This window comes from Colius striatus, chromosome 1, assembly GCF_028858725.1.
Source record: "Colius striatus isolate bColStr4 chromosome 1, bColStr4.1.hap1, whole genome shotgun sequence".
In the NCBI taxonomy this organism is placed as follows: domain Eukaryota; kingdom Metazoa; phylum Chordata; class Aves; order Coliiformes; family Coliidae; genus Colius; species Colius striatus.
In genome coordinates, this window is record NC_084759.1 from 16,072,706 (window position 1) to 16,099,943 (window position 27,238).

At 39.3% G+C, this 27,238-nt stretch overlaps 1 protein-coding gene across 2 annotated transcripts in view; it reads right to left on the reverse strand.

Moving 5' to 3' along the window:
- The window catches only part of ALKBH8 (alkB homolog 8, tRNA methyltransferase), a 51,558-nt gene that overhangs the window by 20,201 nt on the left and 4,119 nt on the right, over positions 1-27,238 (reverse strand). The window contains exons 2-7 of one of the 2 annotated variants that reach the window (XM_061991938.1): positions 26,004-26,144; positions 22,347-22,587; positions 21,208-21,339; positions 19,653-19,748; positions 18,208-18,312; positions 15,509-15,579 (exon numbers count right to left, since the gene is read on the reverse strand). In XM_061991938.1, the coding sequence (XP_061847922.1) occupies positions 15,509-15,579; positions 18,208-18,312; positions 19,653-19,748; positions 21,208-21,339; positions 22,347-22,587; positions 26,004-26,144 (786 nt within the window). The remainder of the gene's footprint in view (positions 1-15,508; positions 15,580-18,207; positions 18,313-19,652; positions 19,749-21,207; positions 21,340-22,346; positions 22,588-26,003; positions 26,145-27,238) is intronic. The other variant, XM_061991947.1, reaches the window with a different exon arrangement.

Sequence of the window (27,238 nt, forward strand, 5' to 3'; positions counted from 1 at the left end):
TGCTCCACATTTAAACAAATTTCATCCTGATGACAAGCCATGATGATTTGGCAGGGCAAATATAAATAAAAGATTAATTGACTTGCAAATGGGGAATGACCTTAAGTAGAGTCAAAGATCCAAATCCAAAACTGACTTTTGCTTATGAAACAGACAAGAGATCTTCTGCTAGAATATAATCAAGTTTTGCATTTTCTTTATTAACAACAAATTTGACATCATAATTGAGTCAGAGAATCCATTTTAAGGAACTCACCATGAACTTCAGAAAGAAAATTAGAGCAATTCCTAAGCCTCATTCCTTTACTTAGATTAACTGCACCTGAATGCTTAAAAAGTCAAGAGTAGTACTTCTATAATTTGTTTACAGTACAGTGAAGAACATTTAACCCCAAAGGATTTTTTTAAGAACTCTGTTCGTATCTCTGACAAGCCTATAACTGACTGAAGTAGGTAACATTCCCACACTCCTATATGTGTCTTTATCCTAGCAGAACATTCAAAATTGTCACTGTCACACACACACACAAAAGATTAATGCAATTGCTCCTCTTTTTAATTTACTAAGGACTTTCAATCAATAAAGCAACTCTGCCACAGCTGAATCAATCTGCTTCATGACAGCTTTGCTCCACAGGAGCTATTTCCAATTACTATTTTCATTTTTATCTATTTTCTTTTTTCTCTTAGATGGCAGAGTCAATAAAGATCAAATTTCCAGCTAGCCCATGGTGTGTCATCCAGGGATTACAGTCAAAAACATAAACGTGGTGAATGCTTTGCTCTTATACAACTTCTACCTCTTTTCTTTGTACTGTGGAAAAAGTGTATCTCTACATACATCAAAAAACTTAAAAGAAACAAACAACTAATAATACCAACTTGTGGTTTTAAATAACTTGTCATGATTATTTAACAGAGAATGTTCATGACAAGGGAAGACATGAAGTAAACGGATTTCAAGGATTGCTAAACATCAAAGCAAAGGACACACACAACATGAATATTGCTCCTGTGGCATAAAATCCAAAAAAAAAAAAAGAAAAGAGAAATAATCTGGCATAAAAGACAGAGGGAAGAAAGTATGTTTTCCTTAAGTCCTTGGAGAACAAGTCTGCACTGCCATTCACAGCAATGGTACTGCACTTCATGAACAAGCAGGAGGATGGAGGTGAATGACTATCACTATCAAATAACTAACGATCCAAAGGCAAAAGAAATATAATGCAACAGGGCTCTAAGGACAAAGTCAATCAGGATTTCACTGCTATGGTGTGAAATGACAATATTGTTTTTCGAAGCTTTCTCTGATGCAATTTGTATTTGATTTTCATAAACTACCTTTGATGAAACACACTCTAAAGCTAAAAAGAGCACAATGTGGAATGATAAATAATGTCAGAGACTTGAGACGCAAATTTTCAGAGAGCAAAGGCACATTATCAGCCTACATAGCAGTTTCCCACATGTAAAACAGATGAAAAAGAATGTCTACTTCAAAGACAGCTGAGAGTTTTAAAGCCCACACATGGAGCTGGAACAACACAGTGCAGCTATACGTAGAGACAAGAGCCTGCTGGCTTACACAGGACTGAGGCAATCAATCAGTAATACACAGTGCCTTTCGCTGCAAAAAACATGCTAAATTTCAAGGTCTGGAATTCAGAAAAATAATGCATTTTCAAGGGAAAGAGGATGGGATTATCTTCTCCAAATATTCCAGGTCACAGAAAATTTACCTGATATCTACATCCTCTATCATGGTCTCTCAGAAAGGAAGTGTAGTGTCAAGCTAATGAAATATTTCATTACTGTCTACCAAAAAAAAAAAAAAAAAAAAAAATCTTACAACACATGCCCAGGCCTCCCCCATATCAGATTTACGCCAAAGCATATAATTTCTTGCTAAGCCTGCTTATCTACTCAGACACTGTGTTGATACAAGTCAAATGCTTAATACACTTTATGGATTTTCTTTCTTCAAAAATTATACTCAATTTTCCATCCATGCAATGCACTGTCTTCCTGAAATTTATGTGTCATTTTAATTATCTATTTTTCTTCCTCTTAGTTGAAATCAAGCATATGAATGTTTTAGAACTACTTCAACATATACAGTACCTCATTCTTTTCTTTCAAGGTCTCACCTTGTTAGGATTTTCTTGATAACCTCAAAGAAAGAGTGTATCCACTGAACGGCATTCTAGTATCTGTCCTAGCTATTACAGGTGCCATTGACTCCATGATACAAATTCTCTTATTGTCTGTACTGTTTACAAGATTCATGTAGCATACAAGAAGAGGAAAATTACTGCAATTTCCAAGGTAACAACTGTTGGATGAAGCAGCTTACAATCCTCTCCAGGTCTTGTCACAGCTAGCTGGAATATATACCACTCTCATACCTGGGGCTGCATCTCTTGAGCTTCATCAACCTCAAACTATTAGAAATGATTAGCTGCCCCACTAGCTGGATGCTGGCTCCTTGTGGCATCCAACAGGGGTGGTTGCTCTGCCCAGCCTCGACAGAGCTTTGGATGCTGGAGGGGCTTCTGGCAGCAACACACTAACTTTTGACTGCTGCTATTCCCACTCCAAAGTCTCTTCCTGCTGCTACAAATTTTTAGACTTCTCTCTTCTCAAGTTGACAATTCTTTTGTTTCAAAAGGCTCTTTATAAATCCAGGATTATTGTTTAATCCTGCTAACTGAACAGCCAGACTAAAAGAAGAGCACAACAAACCTAATCCATTAAAGACTAGTCATAAAATATGCCAGTTCCTACTAACTCTGAAAGTATCACAGTTTCTTTTGTATGTCAGGACATGACCTGTGGCCTTTGCACCTCTCCAGATTGTTAGCAGTTACCAGTTAAAAGTCAATGTTGAATATTAGACTCCTACATAAAAGACTTTCAATCCCTATAGTAAAACACATCATCAGTGCTTCCCTCTCTGCCACCACAGGTATAAATTTCTCCTTCCTGGAAAATGCTATCCAACTTCATAATATGACCTTGATGTTCTTTTGTGAATCCAGGGACAAAGACTCAGTCAAGTACTCAACAATATCCAGTTTATTCAATTTTGCTAACATTACATTTTCATCCTTTAATAAATTGCCTCCCTAGCTTTCAGCATAAACTCTTTTAGGACACAGAAAGCAAGAGGATAATGCTGTTAGTCTTCTTGTATAGACTTAGCTCCCCTCTGCGATATTTTCCATCCTTTCAGTCATATGTCTTCCCTCACATCCATGGATGCTACTACACTGACATAAAGGGAATTGCATCCACCTATACAGGGCAGAACGTGCCCCAAATGTAAGTAAGCACTCTTTTCCTTTCCTTTGGAAAGGAGTTTCCAGTATTTTGTATCACTTGATCTCTAATGGAGTATAGTCTAATATAAGAGCATGAGGACTCTTACATATCCTGATCCTAGTGGCCTCCAAAGGACTCAATTTGTTCAAAATCTAATACGCAGGCGTCACAAGAAAGCAGTTCTGCATCCCCTGCATGGTCCTGAAAACAAATAAACCTTATTTACATGTTTAATGCTGTATCAAATGTCTACCGAGAAACCATTGAACAAGTCCTTACAAGAGAGACACAGTTGTTCTGTAATGAGTACAACTTTCTGTGCAAGTATGATGACATTTACAGGATTCTGGTACACACATCTGTGTATGTGGTGCTGTGGCATATCTGAAATTCTTTCACACATTAAAAACTTGCAAGTTAGTGTGAGATTTTCAGGGTTGAAGTAGAAGAGGAAACACTTCAGGGTTCAAAAAGAGTCTATCACCTTTTTTAATCATTGCTCATTTACTACTGTTTGTGGAAACACACGCTGTAATCAGCAATTTCCGTGTTACTGAGGTTGCAGATACATGTAGCAGGACTCTCTTCAACCCTAATTTTATTTCCATGCCACCCTATCTGTACATTCATCATTCTGTCATCAACATTATAACCTTTAATTGCAAGTTTTCATCAACAGAAATGGTATAAATGGCTGTGGATAGAGCCTCTATATAACATAAACAATATTTGATACAGGAGAGACCAGCCATTGGCTGAGTAATACTGCCAAACTTGGAATAAAACACCCACAATAATGATAGAGTCATTTACAGGAAGAAGGATCTGAAATACTTACATTCAGAGTGTACACTCATACCAAACACTAGTGTGGCACATACGTGCCAGCTGCTGTATAATAGCCCAAGTTCTTAAACATTTAGGGTACTTCAAAGAATGGGGAAAACATGCTGCAAGTTCCTTGTCCTATATAGTGGGTAGTAGTAGGTCATACCTCAATTTCTATAAATATTGAGGCTGTTTGCTAGACCTTACTCTCCTCTGCAGGTCTTAGCTTCCTGATAGTAATGAGTAGTACAGGAATCCAAGCTAACTCCAAGTGATAGGGTTAGAAGAGTCAATTCAGTTGAAGATTAAGACATCTAGGTTTGGGCATGGATTTTTTTTTTTAAATCCTATTAGGGAATTGAAACCTGTGAAACCAGACACTAGATGTCTAATTTAGTGTGAGCTGAATCATACCCTGAGCAGGACTGACAGTCCCCACTGATTACAGAGGAGCTCAAGCATACAAGTAGGTGTGTACATGTGCACTTTAAATGCTAAAATTTCAATATCTTCATTATGAACTCAGTCCTACTGACAAGAAGTTATTTTACAAGACACCCTAGTATGGATGCAGCTGAGGCCTCAACTCTGTTTGAAACCATTCTGCCTTAATTAAAATCACTTCCTGCACTATTACCACAAAAATCCTATTTCCTACATACTGAGAAAGTAGCATGGAAATAGTTTAGTGATGAATATCTGTAATTCATAAGGATGAAATGATGACTTTACTCAGCCTGAGTTTGAAATGAAGGTCAACTAACCCTCCTCACAACTCCATCTAACAACTGTCCCAGAGACCATTACAACAACAGGGAACTGCTGGAATACAAGATATGCAAACTGTGTCTTTCCAAACTAACTCGTGCATCATATCTCACAAGGGCTGACAAGACACAGCTTTTAATCTATTGCTATAGAAACTACCATATGGCCTGTTTTTTCATCCTCTGCATCTTCACTGTAAAAGGGAAACCTACTGAAGAACAAAGATCTGGGCATAAATTTACAGAAACAGCTTAAATACATAAAGAAAAGTAATTCCTTAGCAGACAAAAGCATATAACTCACTCTCAAAAAAAGGGCAAAAAAGAACCACACATCAAACAAAAACCACAAAACAAACAAAAGAATGAACAAAGGTCATCTTCTTGGCTAATGATATTTCCTAAGGCCATGAATTATCATTCAGAACACAGAATGAGACAAAAAGACTTCTTTAAAACCTTTTGAAGAAAACCATTTTAGGTATTCACACGGTTGCTATGTTTCACCACACATCTGACATATATAGATTATTCTAAGGCAGGTAAAACAATCAAAAAGGAAAAATGCATCTTGAAGTTTGCAGAGGCAAACACTACAGATTTTTATCACAAGCAGTGTCATCTTTCTTCTCTCATTCCCTTCATCTGCTTTATTAGCACAATGAGCTATAGTGCAGCCAGAAGTTACAAAAAAAAGGGCTCTACCAGGACCTCAGCATCTGGCTTTGAATTGACAATGGCTTGCATGAGCATGCACTGTCAAGAAATAGATGAAGTAACTAAGGAAGCGGAGGAACAGCAAGAACACCTCACAAGGAACTGTCAAGTGTCCAGTTTTCACTGCTTTCAGCTTCACCATCAACTTCGCTCCCTTCCAGTCCTTCTTTTGTTGTCCCAGTCAACATCCCAGAGCTTCACCTGCATTGCGTCTGCACTGCACCAAGAGGCTGCCTGCCTACTTGCCTCTCTGCCAACAGCACATCTCTCACCCTGCCTCAAATCAGAATCTTTCTAAGTGTTTTCAGGATCAGAGGCCTGACAGCCCTGGCTCCAGCACACTTTCAACCACTCTAAATCACCAGTTCCTCAATGAATATTTCCAGACTGAACTCTACTGAAACATGAGCTCTGTGGAGAAACTCCTCCTGAAACACTCAAAATAGCTGGAAAGAAACAGAACACTGGAGTATGCAAAACGCTCAGATTTGTAAAGATAGCATAAACATAGACAGACTTCAGACCTCACTTGCTACTCTTGGTGGTATTTTAGAAGTCCAGTTGAAAGCCAACAGTTACCATATACCACAGCAGAAGCTCAACAAATTAAGCTTCTTTCTTTGCTTATAAACTACTTGTGATTATTATTATTGACTGACTACTTGTCATTTCTACATGAAATTTGCCAAGGTCTTAAAATAGGCTCCTATGAAAATAGAGATGACATCACTGACTAATGAAGTTAGATTTCTTTATTGAATTCCAGAACTGAAGTACAGCTGAAATGCAACAGCTGAAGAAAATGACTTTTTAATGTCCCAGACTTCAGCCTGTTTGCTGTTAATTTGTGGCAGACACCAGGATTCCATTTCATGCATCAAGTACTGATCTTCTAAAAATAACGTGGCATAGAAATAACTTCCACTAATACACCTCTCACGAAAATTAAGAATTCTTTTTGAAAAAAATAAATTAGTAACTACTCAAACATCATTACAGAAGGTTCCATTGAAAACTACTTCTTTAAAAAAAAAAAAAACTGTATTTCAAGAACGTCAACCCAAAATCTGACTCAAAAACTATTTCAATGTAAATTTAACTGCTCCGATAGTTTTCTTCTATTATAATGATTACATTCTTCAAAGAAATAAATAGCACCTTCATATTTAAACAGTTAATTCATCTTACCACCACTGAAAAGCAGTTCATTTACCTCAGTGAAGGGTATACTGGGAGAATGAAGTCGAACGAGAGAATAAACAAAAAGGTTTTAGCTTAAGAAGAGCCATATTATGCATAATGATATGTTTTCCCAAGATTTTTATTCATGTACATATTTTCTACCAAATGGAAACCATTTAGCAATCTCCTGCAATGCAATAGCAAGACACTTTTTAGAGAGTACGTTTCCTTCCTCTGAAAAATTCAGTATCTGTATTTGTGTGTCACAGTAAAGACATAACAGCCAGACATCTGAGAATTGGAAATGAAACGCTGCTGCCTCAGCATACAAAGTAAGCATGCTACAGAAACAGCAAATAGCCTGGAGACAACAGGTTCTGTTCAAAGAGAATCAAGTTGGTAGAGGAATTACGCAGTTTTCCTTCGTTATTTAGCAGCTATGACCACAGCCAGAAAATTGTCAGCCCTACTGCAGACTTCAAACAGTTCAGGAAACATTTAACTCGCCATAGGATTTTGAGGTGATTGTGATAACCTAACTGGAACTACATGACATTTTTCATAGCACCTCTATGTATTTTTCCATGGGATAACATTCACCTCGGATGCGCTGCTGATGCAGCTGTCCAGAGGAGTTCAGGAGACTACGAGAACATTCTTCCCACATCCTTTTCTCAACATCAACAACCAATAGCAAACAAAAGATGCTAAAAGAAGGAATCAGCTGACTGAGGAGAAAGCAAAGTGGTACAACTAGGAGAAGTTGCCATCCCTCTCAGTGGTCTCACCAGTATGAAAGGGGATTTAAAAAACAAAGAATATTTTTACATATAAAACTTGAAAATACAGGGTCTGACAGCTTAGCTTAGATTTCGTTCCTCCCAAGTATCTGAGGAGGTAGCAGAGAAGGTGAGATCTCCATGCTGCTGTCTTGTTTCTCAACAAATTACTGCCACACAGCTTCTAAAGAAATAATGCGAGTATCACTGTTCTGGGGGCAATTGTGTCTGAATGCTCGTCTTGTAGCATCGCAAACGCTATATCAAGATTGGTTAGCAGATTTCTGTAACACTTGAGAAACAAACTTGACTGCCATTAGTTGCACTGAGTGGGTGCCTTGCTGTTTTTACCTTTGGCTAAAATAAGAATTAGCCTATAAACAACCAAGGCTGTGGAAGAAGGCGATCAAGTATTGGAAGACAGGTTCTCTCTGAACAATTTACATGAAGGCTGGACTTCTGAGATCTTTACAAAGGTTAAAATAACTGATCAGATGGACACATCAACAGGATATGTTTGTATATAAGGTTCTGTTCAAACATACCAACAAGGAAGAGATATCCAGCACAGAAATAAAAACCCAGAACAGTATGTTTCCTTAATAGTCATCTTTCCGAAAAAAGACAGTAAGACTACTATAAATATTCCCACAAAAGGCTGTAGGCTTTGTTGCTCATCTCAGAGGGTACAATTCAACATTCAATTATATCAACAGAAAGTCCTCCCTTGATTTTGATGGGCCTTGAACCTGATCCCCAAGCTCAATGACAGTCCATTATACTAAGACAGGGACAAGAAGAAACACACATTTATAAAGAGTAAATGCAAACAGGACAGATAGTTTTATGAAGCCTGATGCATTTAATTTGTGATGCTAAGGACACCTTTCACATGTTTCAGTAGTCTTCAAAAATGAAATACCACTTTAAATAGAACAAACCAAGTTCATTTGGTATACCATTATAAACACAGTCCCTTTGAGGTTCCAGCTAAATGATAAACCTGTGAATTGCTATTCTTCAAGAAATCATAAAATCCATGACTGTAAAAAGGGTCCAGTTCAAGAAACACATCTTACAGAAAAGTACACTCGAGCTTCAGGGATCCCAGGGCCACTTCAACAAACTTCTGAACTGAGCATTAGGTTGTAGTGGTTTAAATGAATGTCTTCTGACTTAAGAGATATTTTGGTTCTGACTATCCAATCGCTTTTTAAATATTGATCATCAGTACTACTATTTCCCTTACCTCAATCAGAGAAGAAAAACTTCAGTATAGCTACTGAGTAATTCCTTAAACAAGTAAGATGCCCTCTGCCTTCCCTCGAAAAATAAAGCAATGCAAACAGTAAATTAAACTGAATCAGAAACTAACCAAGATGAGCAAAGTAAGAGCAGGATCACAAAGTTAACATAATATCTAGTTCCCGGCTACCTTGTTAGAGTTCATACAAGATATGAAACAAGTGCTGCCAAGGGCTAGGTACAATATAGACTTTCTACGGGCTTCTGGAAGTCTCTCAAGCAGCTGTTACAGATAGAGCTGCTGCTATAGCAGCTACAGGTTCCTGTCTGTTAACCAAGACAGACTAAAAAAGATTAACAGAAGCAAAAGTGCTGGGAAAATGGTCAATTACCTGCTTGAGAGATGAGTAATAGCAGTATACCCCATCCTATTAGTTCTAGGATGACTGTCATACATATTTCAAAATGTCTGGTGGAGATATTATTTATAACATTGCTCTGCTTTCAAAGCTTAAGAGAAGCATGGCTTTTCTTTCTAGATCAAGACAATATCTGTAGGCTAAGATATGATGCATATGTGTTCAGATGAACAGAAGTTAGGCAGAAGTCATTGAGGATACAAACATGGTCCCACTGTTTAATTCTGAGCCACAGATCTCACTGAAAACCCTGAAGCTTCCCTTCCACAGACATTAGGCCACAGCCCCAACCAGAGCACCATAGAAGTCTCAGTGTTTATACCAGCCCCATGCCAGGCCAAGGCAGAGGGACAGGAAGCAGAGTAAGGCACTCAAGGAGGAAAAGCAAAAGCTACAGAAGAGAGACTGACAAGTCTGGGGCTTCCACATCACAGCTGGACATTAGGAAAATGGGACAGAACAACATAAATCATAGTATGGTGCCAACACAACATACCCTTCAGGAAAACTATGACTGTGCTTCACCCTCTGCACTGGGGTTAAGGTCTGCAGCCAGGAAGGGAAAATCCTGCTAGCAAGAGTTCATGGGTTGGATATGCTCATAGCACTACTTAGCTCATTATAGAAATGCTACCTGTGTATTTCTAAAATGTTAACAAATCAAGGCTTATATGACAGCATGTAAAATGGCAAATTAGGAAAAGTAGAAAAATGTAAATCTCAATATTGAGATTTCTACTCGTGCTGCAAATCTGAAAAAGGATCTGTGATGCAGGCTTTAACTGGGGTTTAAGACAGCTGCAAACTTGGTCAGGCTCCTAAGATGAAATACTGTAAAATTACATATCTTTAGAGACACCAAATGGAAGCACTGAAAACAACACCTAACTCAAAACTAGAAAATCCTCCATGGAAAGCACTGAACAAAGTACTGCAAAACAGGGAAAAAATTCATGGACACAGGATATACAGTTTGCTGCTAAGCTTAATTAAAATGCCTCTGAAATAAACTTACCCCATTGCCTTTCTTCTTCTACTATGACAGCTTCTGAATTAAAGGAAGTGGTATTCAATAACACAACATTGACATTGATATTAGTACTTTTCAGTATATCTGCTCCTATAAAGGAATGGGGTGATTTATAAATGTCATTACATGCCCACAGGATGTTCTAGAATGCTCACTTTATTCTGTAGTTTCCAAGGAGATGCTAAAGTCAAAGCCAGTCAAGTGATTAGCCGAGATCCTCACTTTTCCTGGAACATTATGGGACAAGACATATCACATGTCTCATTTCTTTGCCCTCAAACTATTTAATGGGTTTTACATAAGATAAGTAAGATAAGCAGTAGTAAAAAGGAATAGTGAAATTTTTATCCTTCAAATCGAATTTGATCTCTCTTGTACACTCCCCAAACATAACATATTGCAGCAACTAGAACAAAACTGAGCCACTTGCTGTCTCTGTACCTCTTGACAAAGCTGTTCCACGTGACTGAGATAGGAGAGAGAATCTCACACCTCAGTTCATACGAGAACTTACATTGGTGTAGTTTATCTGATGCAAGACGAATGCAGTGTTGGGAAGAATGAGGCCCTTATTTTTTCCTCAAGATTGTCTGTTCATATTTAAAACTAACATATACACCACATGACAATAACTATTCCTTTTTCAACACAAATAAAGTTTTCAGAAGTAAATTAGACTCACAATGATCCCTCTAACTAAACAGTACAAAGTGCTTTGTTACTGCAGAAGCTTATTTGCCACTGAGGAAAAGGATGATTCTCAGTAACACCACCTAAGTTTGCAAGGCATCACTAAAGATAGCTGTGGCACAAAGTGCCGTTGGAAACACGGCACTAGTGGAGTACTCTAGGTTGACAAGACTGGTGCTAACACTGTTTAACATCTCCATTAATGACCTGGACAACAGGGCAGAGTTCAGCAAGTTCAGAAACAACACAAAACTGTGAGGAGTGGCTGATACACTAGATGGTTGTGTCTCCACTCAGAGGAACCTGGACAGGTTGCAGAACTGATGCCAACAGGAATCTAAAGTTCAGCAAAGAGAAGTGAGAAGTCCTGGACCTGCTCAGGAACAACCCCCTGCATTGCTACACACTGGGGGCTGATTAGCTAGAAAGCAGCTTTGCCAAAAAGGGCCTTGGAGTCCTGGTAGACAAGAAGTTGAACGTGAGCCACCAATGCACTCTCAAAGAAAAGAAGGCCAACAGGCTCCTGGGTTACATTAGAAAGAGCACTGTCAGAAGGTCAGGGAGGTGATTCTTCCTCTCAGCACTGAGGAGGATGCATCTAGAGTACGCTATCCAGTCCTGGGACTGGACTTCCTACTACAGGAAAGATATGCACTTACTGGAGCAAGTACAGCACCAGGGCCATGAAGATGATTAAGGAATATCTTTGTATGAGGAGATGCTGTGAGAGCTGGGACTCATCAGCTTGGAAAAGAGATGGCTCAGGCTCATATAAGATGGCTCTTAACCGATATATATATATGTGTCTATAAATACCTGACATGAGAGAATGAAGAAGAGGGAGTCAGACTCTTCCTAGCAATGGAGGGGAAGGGGAAGGGGAAGGGGAAGGGGAAGGGGAAGGGGAAGGGGAAGGGGAAGGGGAAGGGGAAGGGGAAGGGGAAGGGGAAGGGGAAGGGGAAGGGGAAGGGGAAGGGGAAGGGGAAGGGGAAGGGGAAGGGGAAGGGGAAGGGGAAGGGGAAGGGACCAAAGCTTGCTGCTGTATATGCAACTTCAATTATTTATTATCAGAGTGAGTAAATTTTGTACATGGTAAGCTTTCAGAGGAACACAGTAAAGGGCTTTACTCCTAAAACATATTACTGAAACTGGTATTCACATTTTAAAATCAGATGAAGACCTAAGTGCAAAAAAACACATTAAAGAAATAAAAAGTTGTAAAAGCATCAGAAAGAAAAGCCATTAAATAATGCAGCATTTCATGGGCCACTGGCTGGTTTTACTATAAGTGTGCTTTGATTGCCTGCACCTGAAAAGTGCATTAATGGCCCATTATGAAAAGGCAATGAAACTCAAGCGCTGTCTAACAGACTGTAGCCAATTCATATGCCTGAGAAACCTAGCAATGGCCCAAGTCTGGCTGCTTCCCTGATTGAAATACACACATTCAGATTTTTAACAGCATCATAATGCTGCAGGCAGTTCACTTTCCAGAAAGGTTTGCATTTCTCAGGTGATTAAAATCATTCTGCTTTTTGCTACCTCTGAGACCACCACAAAAGTGTGCTGCAATATAATCATCTAGAAATGTTCTGCCCATGGTGCCTTATCAATGCAGTAACACAGCACCTGTGCCAGAGTTGGCCTTTTAATAAAAATGGAAGAGACAAGAAAGTCTGGGGCCACAGACCAGGGCAGAATGTGAAATTACAGCACCAATACTGTTTTTGTAGAGTAAACTAAAGGAATTTCTTTTAATTTACAAGATCAACATCAAAACTGCTGTAAGGTTGGGTCACCTGCTGTTGTGCTGCTCTGAATGCTCAGCATGTGTTAGAAAAATTAAACTTAAAATGGATAAACTGCTCAGAAGATCAGTTAGAGACCTTCTAGAGAAACTCCATGAGAAAAACTGACTTTACCATGTGCTACGTAACACAGAGGTGTTGGCACTGTTAAAGACAACACTGCAGTTTAACAGAGGAGAATACAACTATCTCTGAGACAAGTCTAAGTGCAAAAGTCACATGAGCAAGTAGCCCCTAGACTGGAAGATTTCAGAAAAGAAGCAGTAAAAATTCTACTGCCACTGGCCATGCTACCCCCACAACTGATCACAGACATCTCTACTCCGAAGTGGATGCTTGTGTGAATAGCAGACAGATACATCCATAGTCAGGCTGAGAGGACTAGCAACGCTGTCAGCCCATTTTCAAGAGACCAAAGAACACAGATGTACTACTGCCAAGCTCGTTAACAAAAAAGCGATCCTTCCTTAGACTCATCCCGAGTCCCAGTGCTCCACAGTCACTACACGTCTTGTGAGGATATGTGACTTGCAAGGAAAGATGAAGTCAATGCTAAAGCTCAGACTAAAGATTCAAAAAATGTCAGTGCTGAGAATATCCAGCCATGTTCCTCTCTACCTAAAGAACATTAATCAAAGTTGTTGTTTTGTAACAGGAGAACACTTCAGTAATACAGGTACACCTTTATAAGCAGAGATATCTGTGTCATCTACACACCGACAGATGAGAACAAGGAGCAGATTAGACAATTTTCATATAGCATACATAGCTTTTCAACAGCAAGATTTGAAAGCCACACACAATACATGTGACTCCACTGTCACAAAAGGCCCAAGGCACAGAAGCATGGAAGGATGCCTTACAGATACGTAGAATACATTCTCAAGAAATGCACAGAAAAATCAGAAGGTGGGGCGGTTGAGCTTGTTGAGATATCCACCAAACCCACTCCATCAGTCGCCTGCTCAGCTGGACAGGGGAGAGAAATTAATGACAGGCTGGTGGCTTCAGATAGGAACAGGGAGAGATCCCTCAGTGTGCTAGGTTTGTGTGGAGCTGTTTCTGGTAATGGGGAAAACGGCTGTAAAGATGGCTTCTGTAAGAAGTCGCTCAAAACTTTCCCCAGCTCTGAGCCAGACCCACTTCTGGGGCTGAGACAGGTGCCTCCATGTTCACTTTTTAAGAAGCTGGAAGAGGAGGGTTTTCCTGTTCCTTCTTCTGTCCCTTCTTTTCTGGCTGGTGGTGGTGCAAGGAGTGGGAAGAGAAACAACCATGCAGACTCCAAGGTCAATGAGGGAAGAGAGGAGGAGGTGTGCTGGAGCAGAGACTCCCCTGCATCTTGTGGAGAGGACTGGTGAAGGTGAGATTTGTTTGCACTTCGTAAAAGAGCTGGTGCCAGGGGCAGTGACTATGCCCAGAGGAGGCCGTGTCCCTTTGGGGGGCTCCCATATTTGCAGAAGTTGTAACTGTGGGGAAGAACTCACACCAGAGATGTTCATTAAGGACTGTGTCCCATGGGAGGGATCCTGTATTGGAGCAGATGACTAGATTATATAGCCTGTTTTCAGTCCTTCTCCTGATACGTTGCATGACTTCGTGCTAGACTATTTTTCTTCTGTTTATCTTCCCACTCTTGGTCTACATCATCTGCATATGTTGGAAGCTCAAGAGATCAGTGTCTGCACTGCAACTAGCTGAGTAGGGACCTTCTGCAGGTAATACATTTACATTAACCCACTGAATACAAAAATAATGGGAGGCTTATGCAGACCAGAGGAAACCGATGGTGACACAGGGAAAAAGATAAGTAGAAACATAAACAGGAGTGATACCTTTTCTAATATGACTAAAAAATGAAGGAAGGTTGACAGAGAACTGAATGCTAAGATTTAAAAACAGGATATCACTGATTTCACTTGCAGATCTCATGGCCAAGAAGGCCAATGGCATCCTGGGGTGGATGAGAAAGGGTGTGGGCAGTAGGTGTGAGAGATTCTCCTCCCCTTCTACTCTGTCCTCCTGAGACTGCATCTGGAATATTGTGTCCAGTTCTGGGCCCCTTAGTTCCAGAAGGACAGGGAGCTGCTGGAGAGAGTTCAGCACAGGGCCACCAAGATGACAAAGGGAGTGAAGCATCTCCTTTATGATGAAAGGCTGAGGGAGCTGGGGCTCTTGAGCTTGGAGGAGACTGAGGAGTGACCTCATTCATGTTTACAAATACGTAAAGGGTGGGTGTCAGAAGGATGGAGCCAGGCTGTTCTCAGTGATGTCCAATGATAGGATACGAGGTAATGGGTATAAGCTGGAACATAAGAGGTTCTAAAGAAACACAATGAAGAATTTCTTCACTGGGAGGGTGAGGGAGCACTGGAACAGGTTGCCCAGATGGGCTGTGGAGTCTCCTTCTCTGCAGACATTCAAAACCCACCTGAATGAGTTCCTGTGTGACCTACTCTATGTAGTCCTGCTCTGGCAGGGAGTTTTGACTAGATGATCTTTCGAAGTCCCTTCCAGCCCTTGAGATTCTGTGACCTTCAAGTGACAACATCTCATTGCAGCTACTGATTTAATTAGTTTATCACATTACCGTATGTGCTGGATATTGAACTCCGAGGGGTGTGAACATACACCGTGGAAAAATCCAATTAACTTATATTAAACAATATAAAAATGAAAGTTCTCAACAAAACACCATCAAAACACATACAAAGGTTAAGTTTACCTCAGCTCCTAAACTGAGAGAGATTATTTCATCCTCAAAAGCAGAATGTGTATCAACATGAGGAGGAATTCCTGCAGGAGAAAAAAAAAGTCAATATAATAATGAGAGTGCTATTTCTGTTAGCAAGCTCCATTTCCATGGATGAACATATAGAAAGGTGGGATGTATTGTTGAGCAAACAAAACTTTATGATAAATAAGGGAGTTGCCTTCCAAAAGAACTCAGGACAATGTTCTGATTTACATGCCCAGATAGTTCCCAGTGGAATTACCTAGAAGACAGTTAAGGGCACCTAAATGCCATCCTTGCTTCCTAGCTCTCCCTGCTGCACAGAGCACCTGAAATCACTATGCGCTCCATTTAGGGAGTTTAGCATAACTGTTGGTGTTAAGTACTATGTTAGGTGATTTTTGGTCCTTAGTTCAACTATGATCATGTGTTTCTCCCTTACCCTCTTCCTCTGTTGCTAAGCAAATGATTGTGCAAAGGGTATCAGTTTCAGAATTAGGACCTACTACCATCAATGCAGGGACCGTCAGCATCAACCCCTGCCTCTGCTTTGCAGTTTCCAAGAGAACTCCAGACACCATTGCAAGGTTAACTCCCGGGTAGCTGGTGTATGGATATCAGTAAACACAGAGTTGAGAACTGCCAAAGGAACGGTAATTCCTTTTTTTTATTTCCAGATCTGCTAATTGGAAAGAAACTGCCATCCCCTGCAGCTCACGCCACACAACTTAACATAGAGTGCTGAAACAGCAGTGTGCATACCATAGCAAGATCTCACCACATGGTGGGGAACTGTAGTCAGCAGTGGAGCAAGGCCAGCAGTCCAGCTTGAAAGAACTGTAACTATGCTTTCTTTTGACACCATTGCAGGCCCTGACAGATACAGTAATTCCTATGTGATCCAAACCAAAACAGTTCTATTTGCTCATTAAAAACTCTGTCTATGTTCATTTTGGACACTACTGAACTCCTGACCTGAAAATATTTTTTCCCAACAGTGTCAGTCAGCCCTATAAAGCATCTTTCTGATCGGCCAGTTTTTACCTCCAGGTGTAAATATTCTGAATTTCACTAGTTTCAGTGAAAACAATGCAAGTGTTTTATGAGGTCAGCACATAATCTGACAGAAGATATGGCAGAGGTGAGAACTAAAGTTTGCTTGTAACTTTATCTCGGTGTAAAGCACCGAAATTCTGCCTTCACATGTGCACTGAAGTCAGGGCAATTCACTGCGACAAACAGATCACTGAATGCTGTCTTCAGCATCATCCAGACAATCCAATCAAGACCACATTGACCTGCTGCTATACTCCACATGTGCAGCATATAGCAAGAGTCACCTAAGCATTCAAAAGTGGATAGTGACTTTCAAATATAAATCTACAACATTAGGACTCTTGAATGAACATCCTCAAACAGGAATTCATTTAATGTCTTAAGTGTGGCCCCTATCAGGCACTTTTTAAAATCTCAAGCGTAATTTCCCATGACAATCTGGCTCAGAATCAGATACTAAAAGTATTAATATGACTGCATTCAGTGCTCATTCATATCCTAACAATTTGCACTCAAGGAGGGGTATTTTGCTTTGTGTTTATTTTTAAAAGATTTTTCTATTCTTGATAGAAATCTACAATCCTAATGAATTTCCTCTGATGTCCCAGCCAAAAGTACATGACTGTATCAATTTAACATTGTCAGATACATAAATAAATAGGATCAGCTTTCAGACTCTTGTTTGGCAGACACTGTATTAGCTGTCAGACATTAATTCTGAAAGAGAAGCTGTTGTCCCTTCTTCCTAAGGACAAATGAGATAGCCACTCTAGAAAGCAAGCCAGATACTTAGCCTTGATGGTTGACCTTGGCAAAAAGCACAGCATGTGATTTATTCCCTAGAGCTGTGATTAGAAGAAAAATTCTCTTCAGATGTCTCCAGTTTGGAAAAGATTACAGAAAGACTAATTTCTTGTCCTCAGATAAGGGAACACTGCTTGCATCACACTTAAGAGTCCATATATCACATACACTAACATTATATCCTGTGCACTAGCAGCAAGGGCCATTTCCTGGACACTGTAGGCACAGTACAGAAAGCAAGAAGTGTTTGGATTGAAAAAATGCACTTGCCTACAAAACCAAAGATAACTATTTATTCCTGTATCTTTTTATGGTTAGTTTCTATGTTACAGTCTTGGACTCTGAAACATCAATTTCCATAACAGTGGTATCAAAACTGTACTTCTAAACACAAGCTCCCAGCTTCAGAAACCAGTATGAAGACTTCAGTTCTAATTCAAAGCATCTCTGGCCACAGAGGAAACACACTAAGCAAGTGCTTAAATCCTGTCTCTACACCATGTCACATTTAGATGCTGCTACTCTTCTGATTTTCAATTATAGTGTACTGATTTGGTTGGGATAGAGCTAATTTTCTTCACAGTAGCAAGCAATGGGGCTATGTTTTGGATTTGTGCTGAAAACAGTGTTGATACTATAGGGATGTTTTATTTATTGGTGGGCAGTGCTTACACAGAGTCAAGGTTCTTTCTGGTTCTCACCTGTGAGGTGGCTGAAAGGGCACAAGAAGTTGGGATGAGACAGCTGGGAGAGCTGACCAAAGGGATATTCCATATCACACAACATCATTCAAATAAAACTAAAAAATTTTGAAGGCTAAATAGACTTACCTTGTCCAGGTTCATACTGATTTACAGTCAGTTGATCAGGTTTATGTTTGATATAGCCCTGCTTTAAGCACTTCTCCAAGAAGATGTCGCAAATTTCAGGAAGACCTAAGTCATAGAAACAAAATCATAAGCAAGACAGGATCGTTTTTTACATTTCTGTCCTTTCTTTTCACAATAACTCTAATAACCAGATAAAATACATAGGAACAGCTTCATAGATATCCAAGTTCATCTCCAAATTTGCTGTAACAAACACATCAGAATTGTGCACCTGATCTGCAAGACTGATGTATTTATAACATCTCACAATTAGAAAGACCACACCTCCAAGGCTTCTGCATTAAAAAGCAGGCCACTTCTTATAAATGCAAACTGAACTATCTCTAGACATAAATAAAAGCATATCAAATCAGAGGCAAAGTTTCTGCCAACTACAGTAAAGAAGTTGCAATCAAGAAATAAAATTATGCAGAAAGTCAGAAGTTGTGCAGAGAGCGCTTTAAAAAATTTACCCCCAAAAAATCTGTTACTGAATTAAATAAATAACAAAAAAAAATCTGCTGAACTGGTATTGAAACAGGAACGAGCTAGTCCTGCAGTGAATCACTGGTTTGCTATTTTACCCAAGGACTTCACTGTAAAATGCTGTTGGAGGTAACACCCAAAAACACGTTAGTAACAGCTCTTCCACACATCTGTTGATTTTTATTAATTGTTCTCCCCCAATTATGTGTTTCTGTTTGACATATAAAATAGTTTGTGAGACTAGAAAAATCCTCAAATATCAATGCTTTTATGATTATATAACTTCACTGTTAAAACCACAATGTGTAAATAGAGTCTATCCACTGGCAGTACACATCCATCACCTTAAATTCCCATAAAACTTGAAGGTGTTTAATTTTCCTATTTTTCTGCTTTTAGATTGAAGACCATAAGATGACTCACCTGCTTTGCTCTGACTCACAGCTCTTAACTCCAAATACGAGTTAATTGCTTTCAGTCTAAAAGAAATTTTATTTTGGTGTGCAGCCAGCAAGCTTTAAGCTAGTCAAGATAAATAAATAAAGCAATATACTTCACAACTCCCAAACAAACGTGTATGTAACTTGTAACATATATTTGTTTTATGGAAAAAAACCCCTCTAAAATAAGACTGTCAATTACAATCCCAAAAGCCTTATCTGACTGGGCCTCAAAGGACAGCAACATCTGACTCTAAATGATTGGAAAACAAGTTTTAAGCACTCACAGTAATGTGGAATGAATCTCATTCAAAAGCACCGCTCAGCATGTGCTTAAGATGCATGAAGGCTCTACTTTTACTAGAATCTCACCTCTTTTTTAATTAGAATCTCACATCTATATCTCAGTGATGCTTACATGTTTCACATAGTGGTTCAAACATCAGTGCAAAATAAGTATGATTTAAGGGAAGCTCTCACCTCCAGGTAAAGGTTTGTCTTTATCAACATTGTTGTTATCATAGCAAAACTCATATCCAAAATGTTTTACTCTTCTATGCTTCAAAGCCTTCTGAGCTGCAAAAACACATTAAAGTAAGACTGGACCACATAAAACAGTATAGGCAATTTGCTATGCCTCCCTATTCCATCTGATCTGTTAAGCCTGAATATTTTTAATTAACAGTTAAAACAATATATGCGACCATTGTCCTTCATGGCAAACATTCCTGCCTTATTACCTTTTGTATTCCATCAAGCATCACATTCACTGATGGTGGGTTTGTATATCCAAGAAGTAGAGAGTATCCATTTTCTTGAGACATGTTTAATGCATGTTGTCCTGATCTCTGAACTTACCCTTGATTAATATCCTATAGATTTAGCAGGATCCTTCACTTTTACCACTCACCAAGTTACATGTTAGATAAGGTCAATAAAAACCTCTGTTGTTCCAAGGAACAAAATTTACATAGAAACTTTGAAGTCAATTCCAAAACAATTAATAAATTTAGATATTTAACTCCACAGTGCTAAAATGAAAGGACAGAAGCATCATGAATGTATCTCCCACTGACTTCTCTGTAAGAGAAAGCACGGCTCCTCAGTTGGACATTAAACTACAAAGCTAACCTTCACAGAACAGCCTTACGCTTGGCCTAAGACACTTAAAAAACACTTCAGCTGCTTCTGTATGCAGTAATATTATTCAAGTAAATGCATACCTGAGTTACCAGTTCAGACCACTTGACCTCAGGAGTTTATTACCTGCAATATAAGACCCAATTTCTAAAATACTATCACAAAATCAGAGACTCACAGAATCATTTCAGTTGGAAAAGACCTTTAAGACTAAGTCCAACCATTAAATCAGCATTGCTATGTCCACCACTAAATCTAAGCTCCACATCTACACATCTTTTGAATACATCCAGGAATGGTGACTCCATCACTTCCCTGGGCAGCTTGTTTCAAAACTTGATTACCCTTTCAGTGAAGATCCTTTTCCTAATATCCAATCTAAACCTCCCCTGGCACAACTTAAGGCATTTTCCACTCCTTCTATTACTTGTTACTTGGGAGAAGAGGCTGATCTCCATCTTTCTACAACCCCTTTCAGGTAGCTGTAGAGAGTGATCATGTCTCTCCTCAGCCTCCTCCAGACTAAACAACCCCAGTTTTCTCAGATGTACCTCATAGGATTTGCTCTCTGGACCTTTTACCAGCTCCACTGCCCATCTCTGGACCTGTTCCAGCACCTCAATGTCCTTGTAGTTGAGGGCCCAAAATTGAACACAGTATTTGAGGTGTGGCCTCACCACCAGTACAAAGGGACAATAGCTTCCCTGGTCATGCCACCCTATTTCTGATACAAGCCAGGATGCCATTGGCCTTCTTGGCCATCTGAGCACAGTGCTGGCTCATGTTCATGATGTCAAACAATACATTCACCAAGATGTAGACCTCTTGTAAACTGAAACCGTAAAAAACCCAGCATAAAAGTACGGAAGGTCTGGATTTCTATGGTTTTCCTCACCATTTTGAGTCTCTTCATCTCCTATCCAGTCAACACTTTCCAACATCCTCCTTTCTTCCTCTGGAGAAATAATCTTTTCAATGACCACCAGGCCTGGAGGCAAGCTTGTAGGAACAGCATTCTGACAGGAAACTAGAGCATATGGAAAAAGAAAATATCGTCACTGTTTAGAGAAACTAAAACCACTTGTTCCCCATGTGGATATTTACTATGGAGGAGAATGCAGTATAGCTGTAGAAATATTTACTTTAATGATATGATAGAGCTCTCATGGGGACTCTTATTTGATGAATGAATGATCCCTTTTTGGCATGACAAAACAGGATAGGGCACAAGTTTTGCATCATGCAAAGTACCTTCTAGAAATTTTAATGCTTAACACCAACAAGACTCCAAGCTTCTCAAATGCAAAACCTCTTGTGATTTTTCTATCAAAATAGCAGCAGAAATAATTTCTTAATCACATCAGGATTCTACTTGCATTTCATTTTTACTTTCTGGAACTTGAGTGATTTACCAAATCATGAGACCAATCTCTGCCCAGAGAGGCAATCTAATCAAATACAGAGGAGTGTAATGCAATATCTAAGTGAATAAAAAATGCTGATATAGGGACATTTTTTTTGCTATGGTAATAGCTTAAAAAAGCAATTGGTACAGACCAACACCAGGAGCTGTTTTAACTAGCCACTATAAAAACTCACAGAAAGAGCAATTGTGCTTGTGCAAAGAAGGGGAGAAAGTTGGAAATCTTTTTGTGCCTATTTTCCTTCTTTGAGCAGAGAGAGATTGCAAGATCAAGGTCACACAAGAAATTCAATTAACTGCCCACAGATCTCCTGGGTTCCAATTTAGTTCCTTAATCTCCTTCATGCACAGTATTGAACAGTTTGGTAACTACTTAAATCCTTTTTCCTTCTGCCTCCAAGTAAATGAGTTCAGATTAGAGTATGCTGAGTATATGATCATGAAATACAAGGAGCAAAGATTTTGTACTGAATCTTAGATTCTCGCTTTCATTTTCTGTGTCTGCATACAAAGACTAGTGTGCTTTTAGCTAGATCTACAACCAAGGAAGTAAAAGCAAAAGAAAGTAGCATGCAAGAAGTTGGATCTGTAGGAGAGAAGAGAAATTATACCTTTTTCCACAAAATTAACATATAGAATTATGTTGTGGTCAACATCTTCCAGTGTTACTTCTTTTCCATTAAGGGCATCAAATGCTTTCTTGGCTTCTTCTCTTGTCCCGTATTTCACAAATGAATATGGTTTATTCGGTGGCATTAAAAGCATTTCCACCAATCCATATTCTTCTACTATTCTGAGTAGTTGGTGTCTACTCATCTCATTACCAAGGCCAGCATTGGCAATAACCAGGTTCTAAATGAAGAGGAATTTTTAAGAACAGAGAATTAGTGATTACATTTTAAATTAATATCTACCAAGAGAGCAGCTCCATAAAGAAAAAATAAGCCTATGAGTACTCTTATGTATTCCACACAAGATATGGATGTCTCAATGAGCTTGGTGTATGAGGCTAAGGCAACCTTTGTTTGCCCAGCACATACTCTAGCAGAAAGGCCTGCCACCTCTGTCAGAGATATCTCCTCAATTAATGCATGCAGTTCCTGTTACAAGAGCACTAAAGCTTCAAATCAACATGCATGTATCAAGTACACTTCAGGCAAAATAGTGACACTGCCACACATAATTTTGAAGGTTCCAAATATGGAATTTTTCCAGAGACCTGTTGCCACTAACAGTAGAAAAACCTTTGAAGACTGTGATTTTAATTTTTTTAAAGAAAGTTTCCCAACTTTGCCAAGATATTGCCAGTCCCACCTCATGTCCCCTGTACATCAGGTTGACCAAAAAAGACTCTAGAGGATGCTGAAACAGAGCACCTAGTTGTGCTCCAGCATCCTTATCTAAAAAGTCTCTCTCCTGTATTTATAAACAAAAGGGATTTATGTCCCCTTGTTAGTTAACACAGATCACTTCATGCATAATACCTAATCCTTAATTTTACACTTCCATAGTGATTTATGTCCAGAATTATCAAGGAGTACACACTTGGGGAGAATTGTTGCTGGTTTGCCAGAAAGAACAACATTTTTCAATAAATAGCCTTAGAAAATACATAGGCCTTTTCAAAATAAATTAACAAGTTCTTTTGACATCTAAATAGCTATATACCATAATTAAACATTCATTCTCATCATGGTGGTTGAAAGAAGTTTAAGGGCCTTTTTAAGGCCAAATGATGATGTACTTTTAAAGCTTCAATTTAACTTCGGTGACTCCAAAGAGCTAGCAACAATTTATTCAGATTGTCTCCACATAATACCTTTCCAGAAAGCTTTCAATCTTTTCCTTAAAAATCTCTAAATGTTCTACCACTTTTTCTTAAGGCAGCTGGTAAAGTGTTCACTTGTTCCAAATGAGAGCATTTCACTTCTCTAAAAGACAGAAAATTAAGTTTAAAAATAAAGAGAAGGATTATTTAAAAAAAAAAATAAAAAATCACAAAGTAAGTACCACAATGATTACGCCTGTTGTGATGGCTGTTAACACTGGTGATTTGGAGTGCACCAGCCTGTGCATTACTGATCACATTTTTCAAATGTGAATGACTTATTAATTATTGGTATTTTCTAGAATGTTAATAAGGGAAAGGCCCATGTGTGCAGAAGAGATGTAGAGACACAAACCAACGTTTTCACATACTGTAGGCACTTCAGTTACAAAGACCATCACTATCCAACAGCAGCATGCACAGCAGATCTCCTGACTGAGCAATTTCAATATAATCAGACACTGGCACAAAGCCTGGAAGTCCCATGAGGTTCAACAAGGACAAGTGCAGAGTCCTGCATTTGGGAAGCAACGACCCCATGCACCAGTACAGGCTGGGGATTGACCTGCTGGAGAGCAGCTCTGCAGAGAGAGACCTGGGAGTGCTGGTTGATAATAAACTAGCCATGAGCCAGCAATGAGCCCTCATGGCCAAGAAGGCCAATGGCATTCTGGGATGCATCAAGCAGAGTGTGGCCAGCAGGTCAAGGGAGGTTCTGCTCCCCCTCTACTCTGCCCTGATGAGGCCTCATCTGGAGTCCTGTGTCCAGTTCTGGGCTCCTCAGCTCAAGAGGGATAGAGAACTTCTGGAGAGAGTCCAGTGCAGGGCCACCAAGATGATCAGGGGACTGGAACATCTTCCTTATGAGGAAAGGCTGTGGGAACTGGGGCTGTTTTATCTGGAGAAGAGGAGATTGAGGGGAGATCTTCTTAACATTTATAAATATCTAAAGGGTGGGTGTCAGAAGGTTGGGACATCCCTCTTTTCTATAGTAGCTAGCAACAGAACAAGGGGTAATGGGATGAAGCTGGAACACAAAAAGTTCCATTTAAACATAAGAAAAAACTATTTCACCGTGAGAGTGACAGAGCAGGGGAACAGGCTGGTCAGAGCGGTTGTGGAGTCTTGTTCCTTGGAAGTCTTCAAGAACCACCTGGACATGTTCCTATGCAACCTGATCTAGATGAACCTGCTTCTGCAGGGGGGTTGGACTACGTGATCTCTAAAGGTCCCTTCCAACCCTACCATTCTATGATTCTTGACGGGGGTTTATCACTATGATTTTGATACTTCACTTAGTATGATTATGATACTTCACTTAGTCAAATGTCCTGTCCTCAGTGAGGATCTTGCTTCTTGCTGGACCTCAAAATTACTCTTTGGATAGATTAGATGGATAATTTGGGATATGAAGCAGTGTTGAGGAGAACTAGTCCTGGATTACAGATACATTTCCGAGCAACACTAGAAAGCTCCAAAGAGCTTACAATATATGCCGTATTGCGATGTCATCTTAGAATATGTCCATTTGGTGTGAAATCCAAGTGAAGACTAAGCCCAATTTAGTTATTAAAAAGGTATCAAGATCTAACCATTGTTTCCATATTGGAATGGAAGGAATTTGCAGTGTTAGGATGAACACGGCTAGAGTAAACGATACAGCTCTACAGCGCTTCAAGCCACTAATATCTCCCCACAACTGACAGGGAAATTATAAACTTTCTAATTTCTTCCCTTTCTGTCTGCAACTTCCTGTCACTTTTTGCAGTATCAGTATCTGCTAATCACCCTCTGATCTGCTGTAACTCTTTATGGTTGCAGAAAACTACAAATCAAAAAGTCTAGTAGCTTTCTGATAGGTTAAGGAATAAAGTTCATAGTGGTAAAGTTCATTGAGCATCATGAGAAAGTAGAATTCCCTCCTATTTTGTCCCCTTTTGTGCAAAGAAGATGAAGTTTTCCCTTTTTCAACAGCTATAAATCAGTCAATAAGTTCAGCTCCCACAGAACCACAGCCTAAATCAATTCAGGTGAAGAAGACAATGCAGGAAAGATTTCCAAGATAAATATGCTTTTAACAAGGAGTTTAGATGAAAAACAATACTTGATAGGGAAGTATATAGGAAAGAAAAAGCCAAAGGAGGAAAATCCCACAGGGAAGACAAGTTTATCTACTCCAACAAAGTAACATTTCCTCTTCTTCCTCAATCCAAGGAACTACTGTTTAAGATTTTTAAAAAAATCAAAATCTTATCCAAAGGCCATCAAAGTCTCTCAGACTTTAAACTGCTGAAGTACAGTTCTGCTTTGGAATCACAGAAAGCTCTCAATCTCATGAAGTGCATTTTGGAGAACTGCATTTTAGACAAAGCATATGTGAGAATAAAACACTGATTAGTAGTACTTTCACATTACCATCAAAATCAGAACTACTGGTTACCTGTGTGGCATGGGAGATACACTCAATGCCCTCATGTCTCATCAGTGTATGCTGAGCTCTGACCTGCTTCCTCAATACCTTCTTCTTCATTTTATGGACTTTCAAATCATCTTCGCTGGTCTTGGCTTCTATGCTGGCAATCTGAGAAGCAGAAGTAACAACATATAATAAGTGTCTTGATTTCAAAATTAAGTACTTCAGTCTGCTCTAGAGAGATGTCTTCCTCATCTCTTATCTCTAGGATTGTAATAGCACTTCAGGTAATTCCATATTTTATTAATTATTTGAGGCTGACAAAACTGAGTCTGCAAAGTAGGTTCTTCCTCAGTCAGTAGCACAGCTTCTACATCTCTGAATTTCTGTTATTGAACTCTCATTAAGAGGATTCCCATGATGTTAGGTTTCATTTTCCAGTTTTTCTTTTCCTCTTCATTCATTTATTCACAGTATCAATACATAAATTTCCAGTTTTTAACCTGCTTGTACCTCTTGTTTTCATACAGGTGTTTCAGCTCATTTCCTTCTCTCTACTCTCTCTCTAGAGCAGAAGATAAAAAAACATATGTGGAATTGCCATGAGATTTGTATTGGTTTAGTGTCCTATTTATTCCTGTTGCATCAAATGCTTGAGTTGGAGATGAGTTGTTTCCATTGGACTCCTTTTTTTTCTAATGGTCACTTTCAAGTGAATATGACATCTGGCAAAAACTGACCTTTTTTTTGGGAACAGAAAAATGTGTTCAATACTTAGATGCCCAAGAACTAGCAACCAGGGTGCTCCACACCTCATTGTAGCCCACCTCCCATGGCCAAACCTCACAGAAATCATATTCCTGTCATAAGAAGGAACAGAAAGCTGCCTACATATATTAAACATTTAATTTAGTGGCAACACAGCATTTACCTACTAGTGAGTTATGTAAGAGTCACTGGCATTCTCCAGGTTTTGATGCATTTTTTGCCTCTTCTGGTCTACTGCTATACTGAGATTATACAGTCCTGTTCTGTATCCCTCTGACACTGCTTCCTTTCCCTTTCTCTCCTCCCACTTCTTCAGAACCCAGTGGAAGAGTGCAGATCTCACGTAAGACTATGACAAAGCTCCCATATATTGACATGGCTGGACTTTGCCTTTCTCTTTTTCTCTCCCTACAGCATAATCCCTTGACTATATATTAGGAGTTTCTTCTCCGTTTTCCAAAAATCCTCATCAGAGTACAGCTGGACAATCCAAG